The 18,218-nt window shown below is 51.4% G+C and overlaps 6 protein-coding genes across 6 annotated transcripts; 3 read left to right on the forward strand and 3 right to left on the reverse strand.

The window, feature by feature from the left end:
- Positions 1-177: 177 nt before the first annotated feature.
- On the reverse strand, positions 178-1,380 carry PG985_009448 (uncharacterized protein; the record flags this gene model as incomplete). Its single annotated transcript, XM_066829216.1, has 1 exon — positions 178-1,380. One exon carries the CDS (start codon positions 1,378-1,380, stop codon positions 178-180), a length of 1,203 nt encoding a protein of 400 aa, XP_066684128.1.
- A 1,813-nt stretch (positions 1,381-3,193) lies between these two features.
- On the forward strand, positions 3,194-4,261 carry PG985_009449 (uncharacterized protein; the record flags this gene model as incomplete). Its single annotated transcript, XM_066829217.1, has 1 exon — positions 3,194-4,261. One exon carries the CDS (start codon positions 3,194-3,196, stop codon positions 4,259-4,261), a length of 1,068 nt encoding a protein of 355 aa, XP_066684129.1.
- Positions 4,262-5,773: 1,512 nt separating this feature from the next.
- PG985_009450 (uncharacterized protein) lies at positions 5,774-6,052 on the reverse strand (the record flags this gene model as incomplete). Its single annotated transcript, XM_066829218.1, has 2 exons — positions 5,774-5,948; positions 6,003-6,052. 2 exons carry the CDS (start codon positions 6,050-6,052, stop codon positions 5,774-5,776), a joined length of 225 nt encoding a protein of 74 aa, XP_066684130.1.
- A 1,095-nt stretch (positions 6,053-7,147) lies between these two features.
- Positions 7,148-10,535, forward strand: PG985_009451 (uncharacterized protein; the record flags this gene model as incomplete). Its single annotated transcript, XM_066829219.1, has 4 exons — positions 7,148-7,317; positions 7,371-7,591; positions 7,831-8,064; positions 8,122-10,535. 4 exons carry the CDS (start codon positions 7,148-7,150, stop codon positions 10,533-10,535), a joined length of 3,039 nt encoding a protein of 1,012 aa, XP_066684131.1.
- Positions 10,536-11,275: 740 nt separating this feature from the next.
- Positions 11,276-14,693, forward strand: PG985_009452 (Ankyrin repeat protein; the record flags this gene model as incomplete). Its single annotated transcript, XM_066829220.1, has 2 exons — positions 11,276-12,345; positions 12,575-14,693. 2 exons carry the CDS (start codon positions 11,276-11,278, stop codon positions 14,691-14,693), a joined length of 3,189 nt encoding a protein of 1,062 aa, XP_066684132.1.
- A 521-nt stretch (positions 14,694-15,214) lies between these two features.
- Positions 15,215-18,118, reverse strand: PG985_009453 (uncharacterized protein; the record flags this gene model as incomplete). Its single annotated transcript, XM_066829221.1, has 3 exons — positions 15,215-17,355; positions 17,508-17,713; positions 17,769-18,118. 3 exons carry the CDS (start codon positions 18,116-18,118, stop codon positions 15,215-15,217), a joined length of 2,697 nt encoding a protein of 898 aa, XP_066684133.1.
- Between the last annotated feature and the right edge of the window lie 100 nt (positions 18,119-18,218).

Genomic DNA, 18,218 nt, shown 5'->3' on the forward strand with positions numbered 1-18,218 from the left:
TACCTAGGTACTTGTGCTCAACCAGTAACAATTCAGTAACAAGTGGATTTATTCAGTAGTGACCAGGATCAGTCTCTCCAAACCCCTCAATGTACCTGTAAACTCAAGCTCTTCCACCCTAGCCTAAACAAGGAAGTAGGTAGCTGTAGTGACCCAATTCGAGATCACTCTTCTCAATCAGCGTCCCTCATCCGCCGTATGTGTGGTATCGATAGCCACAACCTTGGCAGGCTCGACAAACGAGCCGTTGACGGGGCTCGTCAGTCCTCCAGCCGTGACCACGTAGAGCATGTGGCTATCCGAGTCGGTTCTGCCGAAGACGGCCGCGTTGGCGCCCGCCATGGTCTCTTGATGCTGATCACCCGCCACGACTGCCGACATGCCCGTGTCCTCATTGTAAGCTATCACCGTGTTGTTCGGGTTCGTGGTGATCCACAGGGTCCCGTTCTCGGCAATGGCGAAGTCGTCCATGAACGTAATGGGCATGGAGACCACCGTCTCGACGGTCACATTGGTGGAGTTGTTGTTGCCGCTCTCGAGAGTGGCAGTAAACTTGGGAGCGGCGACATCAACCGTAGTAGTCGTATCAGGTAGGGAATATGAAGAAGAAGAAGGGGCAGGGACAGCGTAGCCGTCTGCGTCGATGGCCATACGGTACATGGTGGCGGCGAAGCTGTTGGTCCAGTAGACATAACCATCGTGGATCTTGATGCCGTTGATGCCCATCAGGAAGGGCCATCCTTGTACGGGGGCCATTTCCGGGACAGCAGCTACGGCCTCGATTTTGCCAGAAGTCACATCGACTCGAAGAAGTGAGCCCATGGAGTCGGCAACGAAGATGACACCTGGCTTATCCGGGACGCTGGTGAGCCCATTGGGATAGACGTTATCAGGCAAATTCAGCAGTTTGGTGAACGAGGGATGCTTGCCACTCCAGCCGCAATGAATCTTGCAGGTGACAGCAGCGTCGGCAAATGAGACTCGCCAGAGTGAGAAGGTGCCGAAGACGGGCGTGGCCGTGCCGGTGAACTTGCCGCCCGCCACCACGAAGACATCGGGAGAAGCCTCAGTGATGCCCAGCACGCCAGTCATGTCGGGGAACTCGAAGAGCAAAGTGACCTGGGGCTCTTTGGATTGAACGGCCGACATGGAGTAAAGCTGAGGGGCAGGCTGGAGCACGGTGAACAGTAGATCGCCGTTGGAGCGCGCAGCGACGTTCTCGATCCATGTGCCGTTCTGCTCAAACTGGAATAATTGGCGAGAGGGAAAGGGTAGGTAAGCCATATCGACATTGTCGACTTGGATGCTGTTGGGGATTACATCGGCGACTGCCAGACCCAAGGTTTGGCCCAGCAGGATTGCCAGAACGAGGATGAACATTTTGACAGAAGTCTTAGACTCGTTCAACAGATCGATATCGGATGAGAAAAATAGAGCGTGTTGTTTGTTGTTGAGCATGAAAGCCGGCGGTTTGGGTCTGGGGTGGGATGCTAGTGAGATCAGATTCACTTTGGTAAGATGGGAACTTGGCAAGATGAACACTGGGCTCTTGATGTGCCTATGTGTACTAGAGGTGCCACTGAATAGACTAGATTGATTACCCCAAGCCAGTGAGTGAGGGATAGAATGTGTGGTGTGTAAGTCGACGACCAGGCCCCCAGGCTTAATTATATCCCTGTAAGATAGAGCATATGCGGCCATTTCTGGTTTGGTGACTGATTGCTTAAGCATATGCCTTCAAATATCTACGGATACACTACAGCATAATTGGCCTGTACGCTGCAGCCATTAATCCCTTGCTGTCTGCTACCAGACGGTGTATGCAATCCCTACATTTGGCCTTGGCAGGGACGTCGTGATCCTTCACTTTGGACCTGGTCCATGCACGCAATCCCGCTTCCCGCGCCACAGCAGCAAACTCGTATCTCGGGTAAGGTTGCTAGTTGGCCTTTGAGAGCGGATGATGATGGAATGATATGAATCTCATGGGCTTTTAGAAATGCTGGTTACGGGTTATTTGGGGGTTGAGTTATGAAGTGGTAAGGCGCAGTACTGTAGGGCGGAATGATAACAGCACATCAATGCGGGGAAGCTGTCAAATCAAGGTCGTCTCAATCAATGCCATACTTGCCGTCAATCGATATGCCAAATTCGTGATCGCCTTACCTAAGTAGGCACATATGGGATTGAGTGAACGCAAACTAGCTAAAGGTTTCGGCTTCGTGGCTAGTAAGTAATCTACTTGCTGAGTAGCGGGCGGGCGTCAATCAGGCTATTGTCTGTCGGGCGCATATGCACGAAAACGGCAGAGGTTCTAGCGCCTTCTGCCGTGCGACGCCCGTCTCCACGCTTGCCACAAGTCACGGCAGGAGCGAAACCTGCAGTGCGCCCCGGGTGCAGAACGTGCAAGCTCTTCGCCGATCTTTTCAATGGCTTCGGAGTTTAGAACGAGGACCTCAAAGGGTCCGCGTTGCGTCTTGCCATCTTGCTGAGCTGAGCGGGGGGACAACAATGCGCCGGGCGCCCCGCCGACGACCGCCAAGGCCAATTGCCCAGGGTCTTCCCTTCCGAAATGTCGCTCAATCTTGATTCGAATCTTGGAGGGCGTTTTACGACCGATCTTGCGGCTTGCTTATCCAAGACCCTGAATCGCTCGTCGCCAAGGTCTCCAACAATTTGTCCCCCGAGCTGACTAACGAGACAGACTGGCGTCGACTTTACCGGGCGCTGGGACCCTGGACAACATCGAGAAAACGTCCAACCTTTTTCCAACATCACACACCGCAGCAATGGGCGGACCCAGTTCCGCGGACCGTAAGGCTATGACGGTGCGGAAAAAGCCGCATGGAGCACATCGGTGTTAGTTAGCTTTTGTAATGTTGCTCCATGTCTCCATACTTGACAACGTCATGCAAACTGTACCGGTAGCCTCGGTGCTTGGCAGCCATGACCCAACTATGCGTTCAGCAGTATAAAACATCAGGAGCGTCCGCCTCGAAAGTTAGACTGGAAATTCAAAGTATCAATCCCATCATCTCATCCGTCGTGTGTCTTTGACATTGCAACAACTTATACCCAGTTCTACTCGAACCTGTCAGCACCCTAATTCGAAGCTTAAACGCCCCTGACGCTAGAAGCCCCCTAGCGCCTCCAGTCCACTAATAAGACCCCTCTTCCACAACACTTCCTGACAATGGGTGTCAACAAGGCCTTGATCTTCAAGAAGGTCCCCGAGGGCTTCCCCGTCCCCGGCGAGCACCTGACGGTCGAGGACGTCGGCTTCGACGCCGAGGCGCCCGCGCCCCAGGGCGGCATCACGGCCGAGGTGCTGTACGCCTCGTACGACCCGTACCTGCGGGGCCGCATGCGCGAGCCCAACACCAAGAGCTACTCGCCGCCCTTTGAGCTCGGCAAGCCCCTCGTCAACGACACCATCGCCCGCGTCCTCAAGTCGGACGCGGCCAACTACCAGCCGGGCGACCTCATCAAGACCTTCGGCCCCTTCCAGCAGTACATCAGCATCGACCTCGGCGCCAAGGTCCAGAGCGTCTACAAGGTCGACCCGGCCCAGAAGCTCGACAACCCCCACGGCCTCGAGCCGGGCTTCTTCCTCGGCGCCCTCGGCATGCCCGGGCTGACGGCCTACTCGTCCCTGCTCGAGATCGGCAAGCCCCAGAAGGGCGAGACCATCTTCGTCAGCAGCGCCGCCGGCGCCGTCGGCCAGGTCGTCGGGCAGGTCTCCAAGCACCTGGGCCTCACCGTCATCGGCTCCGTCGGCTCCGACGAGAAGCTCGACTTCATCACCAAGGAGCTCGGCTTCGACGGCGGCTTCAACTACAAGAAGGAGAGCCCCGCCGACGCCCTCGCCCGCCTCGCGCCCCAGGGCATCGACATCTACTTTGAGAACGTGGGCGGGGAGCACCTCGCCGCCGCCCTGGACGCCATGCGCGAGGACGGCCGCGTCGTCGTCTGCGGCATGATCGAGGGCTACAACTGCGCGCCCGAGCAGCGCTACGGCGTCAAGAACCTGTTCCAGCTCGTCGCCAAGCACCTCACCATGCGCGGCTTCCTCGTCGGCCAGCCCGACATGGGCCCCAAGTACACCCAGGAGCACCAGCAGAACGTCCAGAAGTGGCTCGCCGACGGCAGCCTCAAGGCCAAGCTCCACGTCACCGAGGGCATCGACAGCGCCGCCGAGGGCTTCCTCGGCATGCTCAAGGGCGAGAACTTTGGCAAGGCGGTGCTGAAGATCAAGGCTTAGGAGGGTGGCTGTGTACGAAGTAAATAAATTACGAATAATGATATCTGATACCAAAGAAACCTTGAATGCCAACCTCAGTGAAATTTGGTTTGAACTAACCCAAGCAAATGGTCTTTTGTTCCGCATTTCTCAGCCACTTGTGCTCTCTGAGACAGATTATAGCCTTTAGTTGTGATAGCTCGACAGCGCCATTTGAAAGATCGGTAGAGCGCAAAACACAGGCCGTTGACCTGTTGCGGTCACCATCTACTTCCAGCGGACCAACCTCCACCAATCCAACGCGTTCAAAATGATCAACAGTCTTTCTCATTACGAGCAGTGTTGCCTGCGAATCTGAAATACACTGTCCATTCCTCATACCCCATGTTTGTTCGTACTTTTCCAGTAAGATGGTTGGATATGGATCCATCATATCCAAATTCTCGTCCATATACGCTCTGCAGACCATAAACGCCGTGTCCGTGATAGGCAGAATGGCGAACGCTTCTGGGGGTGATTCCCATCGAGAACCTCCTTCCTTTGGCTTAATGCGGCTCCCTGGATTGCATGTCATCTCGGTAATCTCTGACCTCAAGTACAAAAGTCTTGGCGGAGCGTTGCTGCTGCTGAGTTTCCGCTAAACTCTCTCGAGACTCATGTTCCGCGTTTGACCGATGTACACCATGGATACTATCACCTTTAACTCATAATAGGAGAGGAATATGTGACCCGCCCATCCGGTCCACGAGCAGCGGGGGAAATCAGGGCGCCGCTGTGTAAGGCTGCTGGTCACATGCAGCCAATTTAGAGCAATGCATGGAACCTGGACAGTTTGTGTTTGCGAGATTGGAACGCCCCACAGGTGATGATGCTGATGGGTACCGCTGTTCCTGTAGTCGTTGAGCACGCCCAGGAAGGCCTGAACGGAGTCGGAATCACGTGCTAGCGTCCTTTCGCTATACGCTTGGATATCCCTGGAAAGATGTGAATAGTAGGAGTCATTATCGTGCATTTAACACCTGATTAAGCGAGAAATCCCCCAAAATGGTCCCAGTCATAGCCACTTGTAAACATTCCGGATAGAGCATCTTGTCGCATGCGAGGATGGTCTGGCTATCTGAAAAGAACAATCGGCAGGAAGAGAGGCATCCTTCCTGAAAAGTCCATCCCCGCGAAGCCCATTTGGAAGTGTGGACATAATCAAGACCGTAAGGAGGCATCTGGCGGACCGTGAAACGTCCCACGATAAATTCCATCATCGGTTCACGTGCGATACTGATCCCTGGGAGCCTATCGCCTGCGCTGTTACCTGTTGCGGCTATGATAACAACGCTGGCTTGTTTATTTACCTGGGTATAATCTTGATCAAATTTTAATGCACTGGTAATTACATATGGAACAACTTTAATAATAATAACTTGGTTATTTAATACACTATCAGCGCCGATGGTATATATTCCTTGTAGAGGATCTAGCAAATCAGGTCAGCGAGAAGTAAAGTTAGGCACGAAGACGTACTTACTGATGAAATCTTTATTCACGGCTGTTCGATGCCGAAGCTTGCGCCCAAGCCTGGTCAAAGTCGGCGATGGCTTGGCTAGCCTTGGTCACATGGTATTCCATAGCTGAGGTCGAACCACGCTTGTCCGCCAATCTTTCGACAACGTTGCCGTGTTCATCGACGTATCTCTTCAGCATTGGCTTAGCCCTAATGGATGTGTGTGAGTATCCGTACCGTGTGCTTCGAGTGGGTTTCTTTCACCTTCTCTTCCCGCCCTGCTTCTTGGATTCATGGTGATAGTCTTGAGGCATGATGATAGGATATCTCACAAAGTAAGTATGGAATGGGTGTGCAGTTAGTGTCAGGCTCTTCACTCTGTAAGGGTTACGAGAGAGATGCTTTGATGAATAGACATGATAATTTTCCAGTCGCATTACTACCGGCGGTTTCGACCATTTTTATATTGTTTTTCTCGTCAGAACCTGGCTCTTCGCGGTCCAAAACCTGTGATATCTATTTGAGGCATGTATGAAGGCTGCTTGGCTGTGACTAGCACGATGGCGGGTTTCGTTCATAACTATTTATGCACCTTTTCATAATGTCACAAACCGTACCTTTTCGTAAACCAGGTTTAGGACTGCACGTGATCTTCCCTGGAGTACAACGCCGAGCTCGGCGGTGACCAGTTGGCCACAAACCTTGCCCTGAACAGCGTTGGATCGGTACAGCAGAGGGTGAGGCGCAAAGATGAGGGACTGGCTGAAAGACCCCGGACTGCAATCTAAACCTGCATAACAGTTGCAGTGTGACTGGTCTGACTGAATCGGCTGGCCAATGAGGAGCCAGCAGCCATGAAGTACCATCAACTGGAGGGCGTCAACGCTGCGCCCCGTAGAATACTCCGAGAGATGGTCGATAAGCCCGTTGTAAATGGTATTTAGTTGATTTATCCAATCAAATTCTATCGTCAGCCCTACGGGCGTTTGAAACAGGCACGCCACAGTATAATACGGAGTTTCTGGTAGAAGGCAGCGTTATCGCACTTAAGGGGCCACCATCTGATAAGAAGGTACTAGTCCGGCCAGAAACTGGTGGCCCAAACCTGGCGGCCCAAGCCTGGCGGCCAAAACCTGGTGGCCAAAATCAAAATCTGGTGGCCAAAGCCTGGCGGTCAGAGCCTGGTGGTAGGGCCTACTTACAGAGCTTGATGCCTATATAAGGCGACGAGGTTCTACACCAGCGGACGCCTGTAGTTCCCCATCTCGACTTCTAAGCCCAAGACATCGAAGCATAGATCCACCCACACTATCGGCCACCAAGAGAAGGGGCCTAAATCTCCACGAACCTGCTTATTCAAAGTCATTTAGCCCGTGTTTACTTGTTTCATCTCCTCGATCACCTCAACAATGACACTTCGTACCGGAACCGTCACCAAACAGGACTGGGAACAGCACAAAGCGAACATCATCGAGCTGTACAGCCAGAGAGGACTTCCTTTGACACGAAAGGAAGGCTTCAAGGAGAAGGAGGAATGCGTTGATTCCATCATGAGAAATCAGCACGGCTTTACGGCTAGGTTCGTCGTCTACTACATATTTCGTAAAATGAGATAACTAACAAGCTCTTCAGCCAATGGCAATACGAGAACCAGCTGAAAAAATGGGGTATCGCCAAGAATCTGAAGCAAGATGAATGGATATCGCTTCTTGTTCAGTATAAAAGACTCGAGGATCAGGGGAAAGAAGTACGGATTATCATCTCAGGGAACGTCCAGACAAAGGAGAAGATTAGAAAAGCCATGAACCGTTACTGCAAGGACCCAATAAGGGCATCGAATACAAACGCTCAAGGTTAGTTTCAATCTGCCAACGCGTCTGACTACCGCTAACTGTTAGCAGGGAAACCCACCTCCAGTCGGCATGCTGTTGTCGAGATCAAGGAATCCGGCTCTTGGAGGCAATGTACCCCGGATGACTTTCCCAACACATCCATTATTTTGTCTTCGAGCCTCGAAAGTCGACAATCCCCCGACGAAAACCACCAGTCAGCAGCTAGGGACCAGCCAATCGTGGCCTCGTCGTCTCAACAGGGGTGGCTGCAACCTCGGAGAATGATGACTGCGGCCTTGATTTCGGCGAACTCATCGACACTTCGTTGTTCGATACCCGCTTGAACTCGATGGGCTATCGTTTTGGTTCAGAACCACCGTTATTTCAAATGGACACAGGCTATGAGATGACTTTCAACGCCGAATCAGGGTTTATTAACTCGGCCATCAACACACCGACTCCATCAAGCGGATCTTCGGTCAGCATTGATCCAGGTAATATGCATACTTCCCTGGGAGTATTATCCTCAGTACTAACGTACTTGCTTGCAGCGAAACGGCGCCAAGAAATCATTGACTGGCTCGCTCCTGCCGACTGGATTGATGATTTTCTCAGAGTCCAGAAGAAACACTCAGTCGAGTCTGGTCGCTGGTTTACCAAACACGACTTCTTTGAGGAACTTACAAGCTTCAAAGCATGTAAATCTTCTATTGGCTGGGTTCATGGCAATGCCGGCGTAGGAAAGACGGTGTTGGCTGCCACAGAAATTGCATATTTGACTGCAACTCTGGCTACTCACGATGGCTCCCCTCGCATTGCTTATTTCTTCTGGAGTCACACTAATAATACGAGAAATGGCGCTCTGGATATGTACAGAGCGGTTATAACACAGCTCATATGCTCTGCCGACTCCATCCCCTCAAGTCTCGACGCAGCATTCAACCAGGCTAGACAATACGGCCGAACTCGATTCGCATGGGCCGACAAACCAGTTGACCTATTGAAAGTACTCCTCAGTTGCCCGTGCCGCACCTTCCTAGTTTTGGACGCCCTTGACGAGTGTAAAGATATCGAAGACTTCCTACCAGACCTCGTCAACATTGTTGAGTCTGGCGATTCATGCAGATCCCTGATGTTCAGCCGCGACATCCCTCCGGTTCGTCGAGTCCTGGAGAATGCGACAATGCTGAAGGTCACCCCAATCTTGACCAAAGACGACGTCGATCGTTATCTGGCCACTGTTATCCCTGAACTACCAATAGATAACAGAGAAACAAGGCTCGAGGTACAACGTTTGCTATCGAGCCAAGCAGATGGAATGTTTCTTTGGGTCCACTTGAAGGTTGCCGAACTGAAACTAGCAACATCATCATTCGACGTGCTTAGGGTGCTCAACGAGCCACCAGAAGCCCTCGGGAGCGTCTACCAAAGAGCCTTGCGCACAATAGCAGAAAAGCACCCTGCATGGTTGAGTCTGACAATGTCAACCATAAGTCGCGTCCTTTGCAGCCCGAGACCACTCAGCTGGTTAGAACTGCAAAGAAGCATGGCCGTTGGGCTGCGGGATGAGGCAACATTTCCATTCAAACCAGCGGTCCTCAAGATATGCTCGCCATTCATTGAGCACCACCTCGAAACAGACGCCTTCAGTGTGGCGCATCTATCAGTCCATCAATGCTTATCCACCACACAACGGAATCCTGGAGATGGGAAGTTCATAGTCTATCTTCCAGAAGCCCATGCATCTATGGCGAAGTCATGCTTAGGTCTGATGATGGAATTGGACGATGCCAAGGGCTTACAGCAAAGCCCAGGAGAACAGGCGTTCGAAAGTTATGCCACCTCTTACTGGTGCTACCACCTCTTGAGGTCAGATGCAGATCAAGAGCTTCAAAGCATGGCTGTTGAGTTCTTATCTTCGAATACACGAAGGCATGCCTGGCTTACGCGGTGGCTGCTGACAGGAAAGGAAGAGTACCCTCTACAACGGATGCTCAAACTCATTCGCGAGATGCGTCACCGTCTACAGGCTAGCCAGAGTGGTACAGTCTCATTCGACGAGATGCATGACGTCTTGGATGTCTTGGTCAATCTTGACATTGCTTGTATGCACAAAGGCAAATGTGGCGAAACTATTAGTCAGACAAGAATCGGCCATTTCGAAAGGCTCATGGTTATTCGAGAGCTTGCCCGAGAGTACACAATCGCCGGCAGAATCGGAGAGGGAATCAGTCATATGGAGCAATGCATTTGCCGCATCCAAGACATGCCCTCGGCTGCCCCTGGTGATTGGGCGTGGCTTGCGAGTGGCTTGGGCATCATGTACGACCAGGACGGACGACGGGAGCTTGCCCTTGAGAAATGTCTTGAAGCGCTTGAAATTTACCAAACGTCGGGCAAACAGGATCCGTTCGAGATTGCCCTCTCGAGGAATGATATCGGACGCCTATATCGCCACCTCGGACAGTGGCATGAATCAGAAAAGATGCATCTTGCAGCATTAGAATTACTGTGTGGGATATTTCCCGACACCGACTTCCAGATTGCATGGACTCGGAATACTCTTGCGAGATGCTATCGGAAGCAAGGTCGATTGGATGAAGCCATCGAGCTGCACCGCAAAGCGTTGGAGGCTCAGAAGGCAGTAATAGGCCTCGAACATCCGCATGTGCTCTGGGCGATGAGCGACGTTGCCAAATGCTTCGGGGATAAAGGCGACTTCGTCAGAGCTTGCGAGATGCAAAAAGAGTCAGTCCGTTTACGAGAGAAAGTCCTGGGTCCATTGCACCATGATTATCTTTGGGCATTGAATGATCTTGGCATCCTACTTGGAAAGGCTGGAAAACACGCAGAGGCTATGGAGGCACACAACATAGCTTTAGCAGGGCAAAGGCGGATACTGAAGGCTGACCACAAGACGGTGGCTTGGACCTCCAACGCTATCGAGTTCTTGAAGCAGAAGTAAACAAGTCAATCCGGGGTGTAAGCAAAAGGCTGTTTCTTGCTATGTACTCCATTGCGGTGACAGGGGCACGCCCCTTCTTTCTACTACCGTGCTTAGCTAGTCCTTCTTTTCGGAGTATAAACAAGAGTAGGTATAATATTTACCACCTTAACACTGACTACCCGAGCCTCTTAACGCCCCTATACTACCTGAAGCCTACACGCGCTGTAGGCTTTCATCAGGGTTCCCCAAGGGGGCTTGACGTGATGTAGGGCTTAGAAAAACACTGACGTCACATTTCAGTCGGTGGGCGTGCTGGAAAACGCCATTGGGCGGCATTCCTAGTCTCGTGCGACCCCAAATGCATACAGAGTGGCTCAATCAGGTTTCATTTGCTGCACTACCATGAGTGCATGTCCAGTAATAAGACTGCCGTGTTTCAAGAGGGGCGGCAGGGCAAGCCATGACGCATCCGTGCAACAGAGTGTTCAAGATTCCAGACCATTCTACAAAGAGGACCTGAATCAGACAAATTAAACAGCTTTCCAATACACTATTGACTTCGAAGCAGATTAGGAGGGCTCCTGCAGCCCGACCAAGAGAGCATTTTGCAGTTTCCCTTGCTTTTTGTCCATCTTGTTCTCATCTTGTCATACGTAGCTCTTCCTTCTCTGTTTAAATTGGATATTATTGTCGCCCACGAGAATTGAAGTAATAATGCATACATTCAACGCTTTCTTCGTGTGGCCCATCTAGACAAAATGCCAGGCTTCATGGACTCATCTTTCGAGAGCTCCTCGAAATCGACATCTACACACGAGCTTACCTCCGTCGCCAAATTCGTGGCTCTCATGGAAACGAGTGGCATCCAGGGTCCGATTCACTTCCAACGCGCACGACTCAAAAACGAGACATTCTATGAGGAGTTTGCTCCACACGGAGCGCAGTTTGGTGTGTACAGAGAGATCCAGAACACCCGGGATGGAGTTATCATGAAGCGCGCCCTTGCACCAGAGGAGAACGATGCAAGGAATCCGCAGCTCCAAAAGCAGCTAAGAATGATAGAACTGGAGATCCGGGCACTTTGCAACCCAAACATCCGCGAGCATTGTAGCATTGTGAAGCTCATGGCTTGGGGATTTGACTACCCAGTGCAATCACCTGAGGTTCCGACCCCGGTTCTCTTCCTGGAAGAAGCTAAAGACACACTGTCCAAGTTTCTCAAATCCCCACCCGAAGCCGAAGTCAGTCGAATAGACTACCAGATCGGATACAGCTGGTGCCTGGACATCGCATCGGGCCTTCAACGTTTGTTTGAATGTGGCATTGTCCATGGCGACTTGAAGCCAGACAATGTTCTCATGTTTTACGAACAAGGCCGGTGGAGGGCGAAGATCAGCGACTTCGGGCTCTCCATCTCCACCCGACATGGTGATCCGCTCACGTACTCCAAGTACAAATCTACCCCTGGCTGGAAACCCCCCGAAGTCGTTCAATCCCCAACTGCCTCATCCGATGAGCTCCCGGACCTGGCTCTATTCAAATGCGACAGTTACTCATTTGGGCTTCTGGCATTAGCGATTCTAGTATTCGAGGGCAAATCTTTGATCATGAGGAATGGAGAAGTTGAGTATCGGCAACAAGCTCATATCATTGAGATCGTCGAGCGGGCTATAGCAGCATCTACCGGGATACCCACACCTGAGAAGTCTCTCCTCAAGCCCATTTGCCTTCGAATCTGCAGAAACTTCCTAAGCCCCGAGCCCCAAAATCGCGCGGTTGTATCACTGAGCAACATGGCCATCGAAGGGGACGAGGTGTGGAAAGACTGGTCAGTGAAATTTCTTTATTATATGCTTAGATATATATCGCTAATAGAAAGCCAGGCATAGGAGAGGCACCGGGCCTAAGATTGGAGTGGCTGACAGAAATGTCATAAATCCAGCAAAAAAAGGCTACCGCTACTGGACCGCGTTGGATTCTCAGGTTTTACAGTACCTTGAGGCAGATTGCCAACATGCAATCGAATCTGAAGATCGCGGAGATGGACAAATACCCAGTGAGACGTTATTTGGAGTGGCCCTCTCCTTGACTGTCCACAAGACCCAAAACCCCGATTACCGCGACAAGGTTCGCCAATATGTTGAAGCAGCGGCCCGCCACGAATCACCCTCGTTACTTGCGCAGGGTGTAGTCGCACAGATATGTAGCGCAATCTCAACCCTGGACGACAAAGAGGAGCTCGGCGTGTGGAAGAGCGCACTCATGGATGCTGCTGCTTCAGGGTCCTGGGTCGCCGCTACAAAGCTGAAAGACTACGACCCCAAGATTGCCACGGAAGCCAAAGCTAGACACAAAGCAAACGGAGGGTACAACGAAGAGCGCGACCCGCTTTGCATGTCCAAGGCTGCTTCACAGGCCGTCGTTCCTCAGACAGGGGACCAGGTCATCCTTGATATAGGGTCTCTCCAGGTGATGAGCCTCGAAGATATTACGAGTACTTTCCTTTCCCAGGAGTTGCCTGGTGCTTATGCCAACGATGACAAGAACACCATTCTACACATGGCCGCCGTTGCGGGGAGAGTTGATATCATTGAAAGGGTTCTTCAGACTTGTGTCATACAAATCAACCAGAAGAACAGCAAAGGAGAGACCCCCCTCTACAAAGCATGCCTATCTGGGAATCTTGATATCGTGAGGCTTCTCACTACTCAGGGCGGGGCAGATGCATCTCTGACCGCGGGCGAGCAAGAGATTTCATGCTTGCATTGGCTGTTCCAATTCGACGATCACGACATCCTTCCAACAATGGAGCTTCTTATTCGTCAAGGGGCTGACGTGGATGCGCGGACCAAGACAGACACGAGAAACGGAGTTCGCGAATGGATTCCATTCGCACATTTCCCTTTCCATTGGCCCCATGGTACGCCCTTGCACTGGGCGAGCCATGTAGGTTCAACTGCTGCTGCGGACGCTCTGCTTCAGGCTGGAGCAACCATTGATGCTCCGGACTGTCCAGGAGAAGTACGAAGCCTCACGCCACTCGGCATCGCTCTCAACAACGCAGACTCAAGAATGGTACAGCTCCTATGTGACAAAATGGCGGACCCAAATAGAGCGGACGAGCGGAATTATAGGCCTCTTCATATCTTGGTATTCCTCGAGGCCAATCGCAATTTTCTCGTTGGCAGACCATTCCAGCGGTGGTGCACTCATGGATCTAGTACGAACAGCCTCCGTGAGGTCAGAAACTGCGTGGCGACTCTCCACGCGGCAGGGGCTCATCTCAACGATGCAAGCCCCTCGTTTACACCTTTGATCGAAGCTGCACGGACCGGTGACGCTGCGGCTGTGATTGCTCTGGTCGAAGCGGGTGCCGATGCCAACCACAGTGATGACATCTACCAAAGGTCGCCGCTACTGACCTGGGTTACCATTGATCCTAGCGGGATTCCCTACCCAGAAACGTATTTCCAGGCACTGGAGCGTCTGATCAAGGCATCAAACATGGTCATGACTGACAGTGCTGGGGACTCAGTGGCACATTTAGCAGTGTCTAACCCAGGTGGGCGGGAGATCGTCAAGAGAATTCTCCACATGATTCTCCAGGCCCCGCAGCCAACTGTGAATATCAATGCTAAGAACAACCGTGGCGAGACACCCCTCTTAGTTGCAATAGAAATCATGAGCGACGGCGGAAAGCTCGCATTGGAACTCATGGACCTACTTTTGGAGCTGGGCTCAAATCAACAGGCTCGAGATGGTAAAGGATGCGACTTCATCTGGCATCTTGTGAAGAACCGTTCAATCGACGATGAACTGTGCTTGAAATGCATTCAGAATCACCTTCAACATGAAGACTCGGCAGGCAAACGACAGGCTCTCAACTCCTCCAAGGACAGCAAGGGTAAGACAGCCCTGATGGAATTGGTCGACAACTCATACGAGGCATGTGTCAAATACTGTCTGGAGCTCGGGGTCGATTTAGCACCTGAGACGGCGGACGGAAAAAGCGTCCTCGATATCTCGTTTTACAGATCAAACCAGATTCGCATGGATCTTCTTGAGAGATTTGCCAACCATGGCATCAAAGAACTGTCGGATGAGATGAATGACAACTCTAGGTGGAAGCATCTCATTGAGTCCTCAGATATCAATGTCTACCCTAGTGAGCTTTAGCCCTTCCTCATGCTACCCACTCGTTCAAGGTCATTAACCATATCCGTCTAGTTCACGAGTACAACAACAATGCAGGTAAGTTCCTAACACATGCAACAGGTCACTGGGGCAATATGAACTGACAACAATCAGGGCGGAAGTATGAAGCTGCGCCTACAATCTTGCGATCTCTGCGTGCTGCCGGAGCTCAGCCTGGACATTGTCCATATATCATGAGCTCCGAATACAAGGATTCGGTGTTTGTGAAGTATATGAATGCGGACTGGTTCGAGCCTTCAAAGCAACCGTTCTATGATCAGTGGAAAGTCTTGTACGAGTTGGATAGCAACTATGCGTCTACCGATCCTTGGGATGATGAAGTCAGATGGAAATTGTCGCCAGCGCCAAATTGAATCCTGTTTTGAATGGAGTGTAGACAGCTCAGACTAGGCCCTCAGATCCATAACAACGAGACAAGACAGAAGAAAGTGATACCAAATGAAATTCGGACCACCCCAGATCACGAAGCCCAACCACATATATCACAAGTTCGCCCCTTCCCTGATGCTATCCAGTACAATTCTATAAAAGGCCGTACTCAGCTTCGTCTTAGCCTCATCATCAAACGTTACGCCAAAGTCCCCTTCCAGACATTGGAGCACAGCTCGTGAATATTTGCTCCCCATATAGAATGGCAGGTATTCCTCTGCATATTTTACGAACCGCTCTTTCCATGCCTTGGCATCCGAGCGTGTGCGGTGTGCTGTGTCCGTTTTCAGTAACTTCTTTGCCACTTGTTCAAGTTGGGCCCCGCCCCCGATCTCGAGAAGTACCAAACCGAGCGCGTAGAGGTCGTGCTCCTTCCTGAAACTCTGAGGAGCGCCTTGGCGGTCAGGATGGCGATACAGGTTCTCTTTATCATCAGGAGATGAAAGGGAATCACTCCGGGTCGACTCTTCCCGAGAGTATTCGAAGCCTATGAGGTTGATTTCATAGCTATCGTCCCTTCTTCCGAATGCCGCCGGTGTGTTTCGGATACCTTCATCGTCTTTTCGAATGAGAAGGATATGGTCAGAGCGAATGCTCTTGTGTACCCATCCACAAACATGGAGATCGAGTACCGCGAGACAGATGGACTCAGCAAGCTTGAACCTCTGCTGGAGTGGCATCTTCATCATTTCGTCCTTATCTTGGAGAAAATGCCTCAACGTGCGGAGGTTAAGGGACAGCGTTCCATCTTCCTTCACGAATCCCGGGGGGATGCCATACATGAATGCAACTCGACCCTTGTATTTCTGGTCGACGCAGCCAAACCATTTGAAGAACGCCGCGGTTGGCATTTGTAGACTGTGGCTGCCCTCCCTCGCCAATGTCGACATCTCGATAACTTTTGCAAGCTTTTGCACCATGGTTCTGACTCCCACTTCGAAGTCCGAAAGATCGGTACGGTGCATATCTTCGCGCGCTCGGTACATCCTGTACTCCACTACAACGTCTGTTCCAGGGCTATCATTTTCCGAGTAATAGCGGCCAAGTTTCAAACCGTTCTTCTCTTCTCTGCCCTCATCCACTCTCAAAGTTCCCTTGAGGAACTCGATTGGGTGAATACTTTGACTGCGCATGATAGCTTGTCGTTTAGCCACTTGATCTAATCCAGAGACCTGAATGTCGTCCTGGATCTCTGCAGCCTGCGCGCCTAGCTGGTTGAGTGAAAGAGTACGCGTGAGATGGCCGATGGGCTCGCTCAACCCTTTTGCTACTGCCGCAAAGTCTATAGCACCAGAGTGGTGGGCATAGAAGCCTCTGATGTCTTGGAGACTCCGAAGCTTCTCATCCTTCATGAACTGGCCATATTTGGAATCCGTCAGGAGAAGCGGCTCGTAGGGTGCCACGACTTTCTCCAGGACGCGGAGATTCTCTTCGACTTGAACGAGCAATTCTTGAGAGGTTTGGGGTCCCAGAAGGTTGGATTCCTTACGCTTGAGGTGACGCTCCATCCCTCGCAACTGAATGACATGGTGCATGATGAGGTTCCTGGTGGTGCTCTTGGTAGTATCGGTAGCGGGACTGAATAGAACCGCTGATGGCTTATCAAGCAGGAACTCGCAAATTAGCATGACTCTACATAGAGTCGTCGACATGTCTTGGCGGGAAAATCGACAGCGCACTTCAGCTCGAGCTTGATTGACCATGCGTTGTAGGGTGTCTTTGATACTGGGGTAGTTGCTTTCGAGTCTCCTCGAAAGCTTGGCAATCATCGAATGATTTTGATGGATCCCCATCCTGGTCTCGAATTCTTCCGACCAAGAAAGATATGCCGAGCTCCTGTCGACCATCAAGGCTGGCTCCCCAGTCCTTTCCCAGTTGTCTCCGACCCTCTGTGGTGTTGGCGTGTCATGGAGCTCATAGCAGCTCAATACCTGCAGACTTCCCCTCGCTTTGGCGAAATCTTCCTGGAGCTGCATAATTGTGGAAGACAAGGGACCGAGATCGCGAGCCAATCCCTCTGATGGATTTCCATGAGCCATTGCGATAAACTCGGTATTCCGCATGCCGTTGTGGGGTGCACCGAAGAAGACCATACCAGCCAGTGACAGGCGGATGTCTTTGCAAGACTGCCTTTCAGCCCCGGAACATACCCATACCTGGTTCAAAGAAGCGACGTGTGAGAAGCCTGCAACGACTGTTGGATTGTAGCCTTACATCTTTAATGATCAATCCCCCCAGACTATGTCCAATCAGGATAAGAGGTCTCTTCTATGGTGGGTTAGCCTTGGTATCTACATCTTTGTGATTGAATTTTACTTACCCTGTGAAGGGTATCCTCGGGCCTACTCATTTCAATCTCACGCAAGAGGTCTTCGGAGTAGTCTCTCAGTCTTCCATGGGTATCGCTTTGATGCAATTTGGAGTAGTAACCATATACCGAGACCCGGATATCTGGTACGTCGGCAGGGAGATAATCTCGCAGCCACATTGAGCCATCGTCGCATTGCCATGAAGCGAATGCTTTCCCGTTGAGACCAGTTACGGCAATGATGCTTGTTACAAGGTTAGCTTGTATACATATTCACACATATCCGATTCCCTACTTACTCTACTGCCTCAGACTCATATTCCGGGGCGACATCGTTTAATGGAGTGAGACCGCGAAAGTGTGTATCGACAACTACCCCCGATAGGTTGTCTTCTAGACCTGGCAGATATTGTTTCAATGGTTTGGAGATAGTTGGGGGGATATCGCCAAATGATTCAGGGGTATCCTTGAACGTAATTGTCATCACATGCTCAGAAGCATTCAGGCTGGAAGCCAGCGAAGCTCGTGATATGTACTGTATCTTTCTTTGGTCGTCTTGACGGAACCAAGCTCGAACGTCGTCAGTGGTAACTCCGGCAGGAACTTTCGATACCCTGTAGGTTCTCTGGGAAAGTGCCGGGGAAGCCATTGCTGAGAAAGGCCGCCAGATACACAACGACTACCAGTTTCAAATCGAGAATCGAGGCGGTTTCAACATATATATGTAAGTAGTCGAATATCGAGTGCCC

This window comes from Apiospora marii (genome assembly GCF_038362585.1).
Source record: "Apiospora marii strain CBS 49790 chromosome Unknown utg000005l_segment0_segment0, whole genome shotgun sequence".
Classification (NCBI taxonomy): Eukaryota; Fungi; Ascomycota; class Sordariomycetes; order Amphisphaeriales; family Apiosporaceae; genus Apiospora; species Apiospora marii.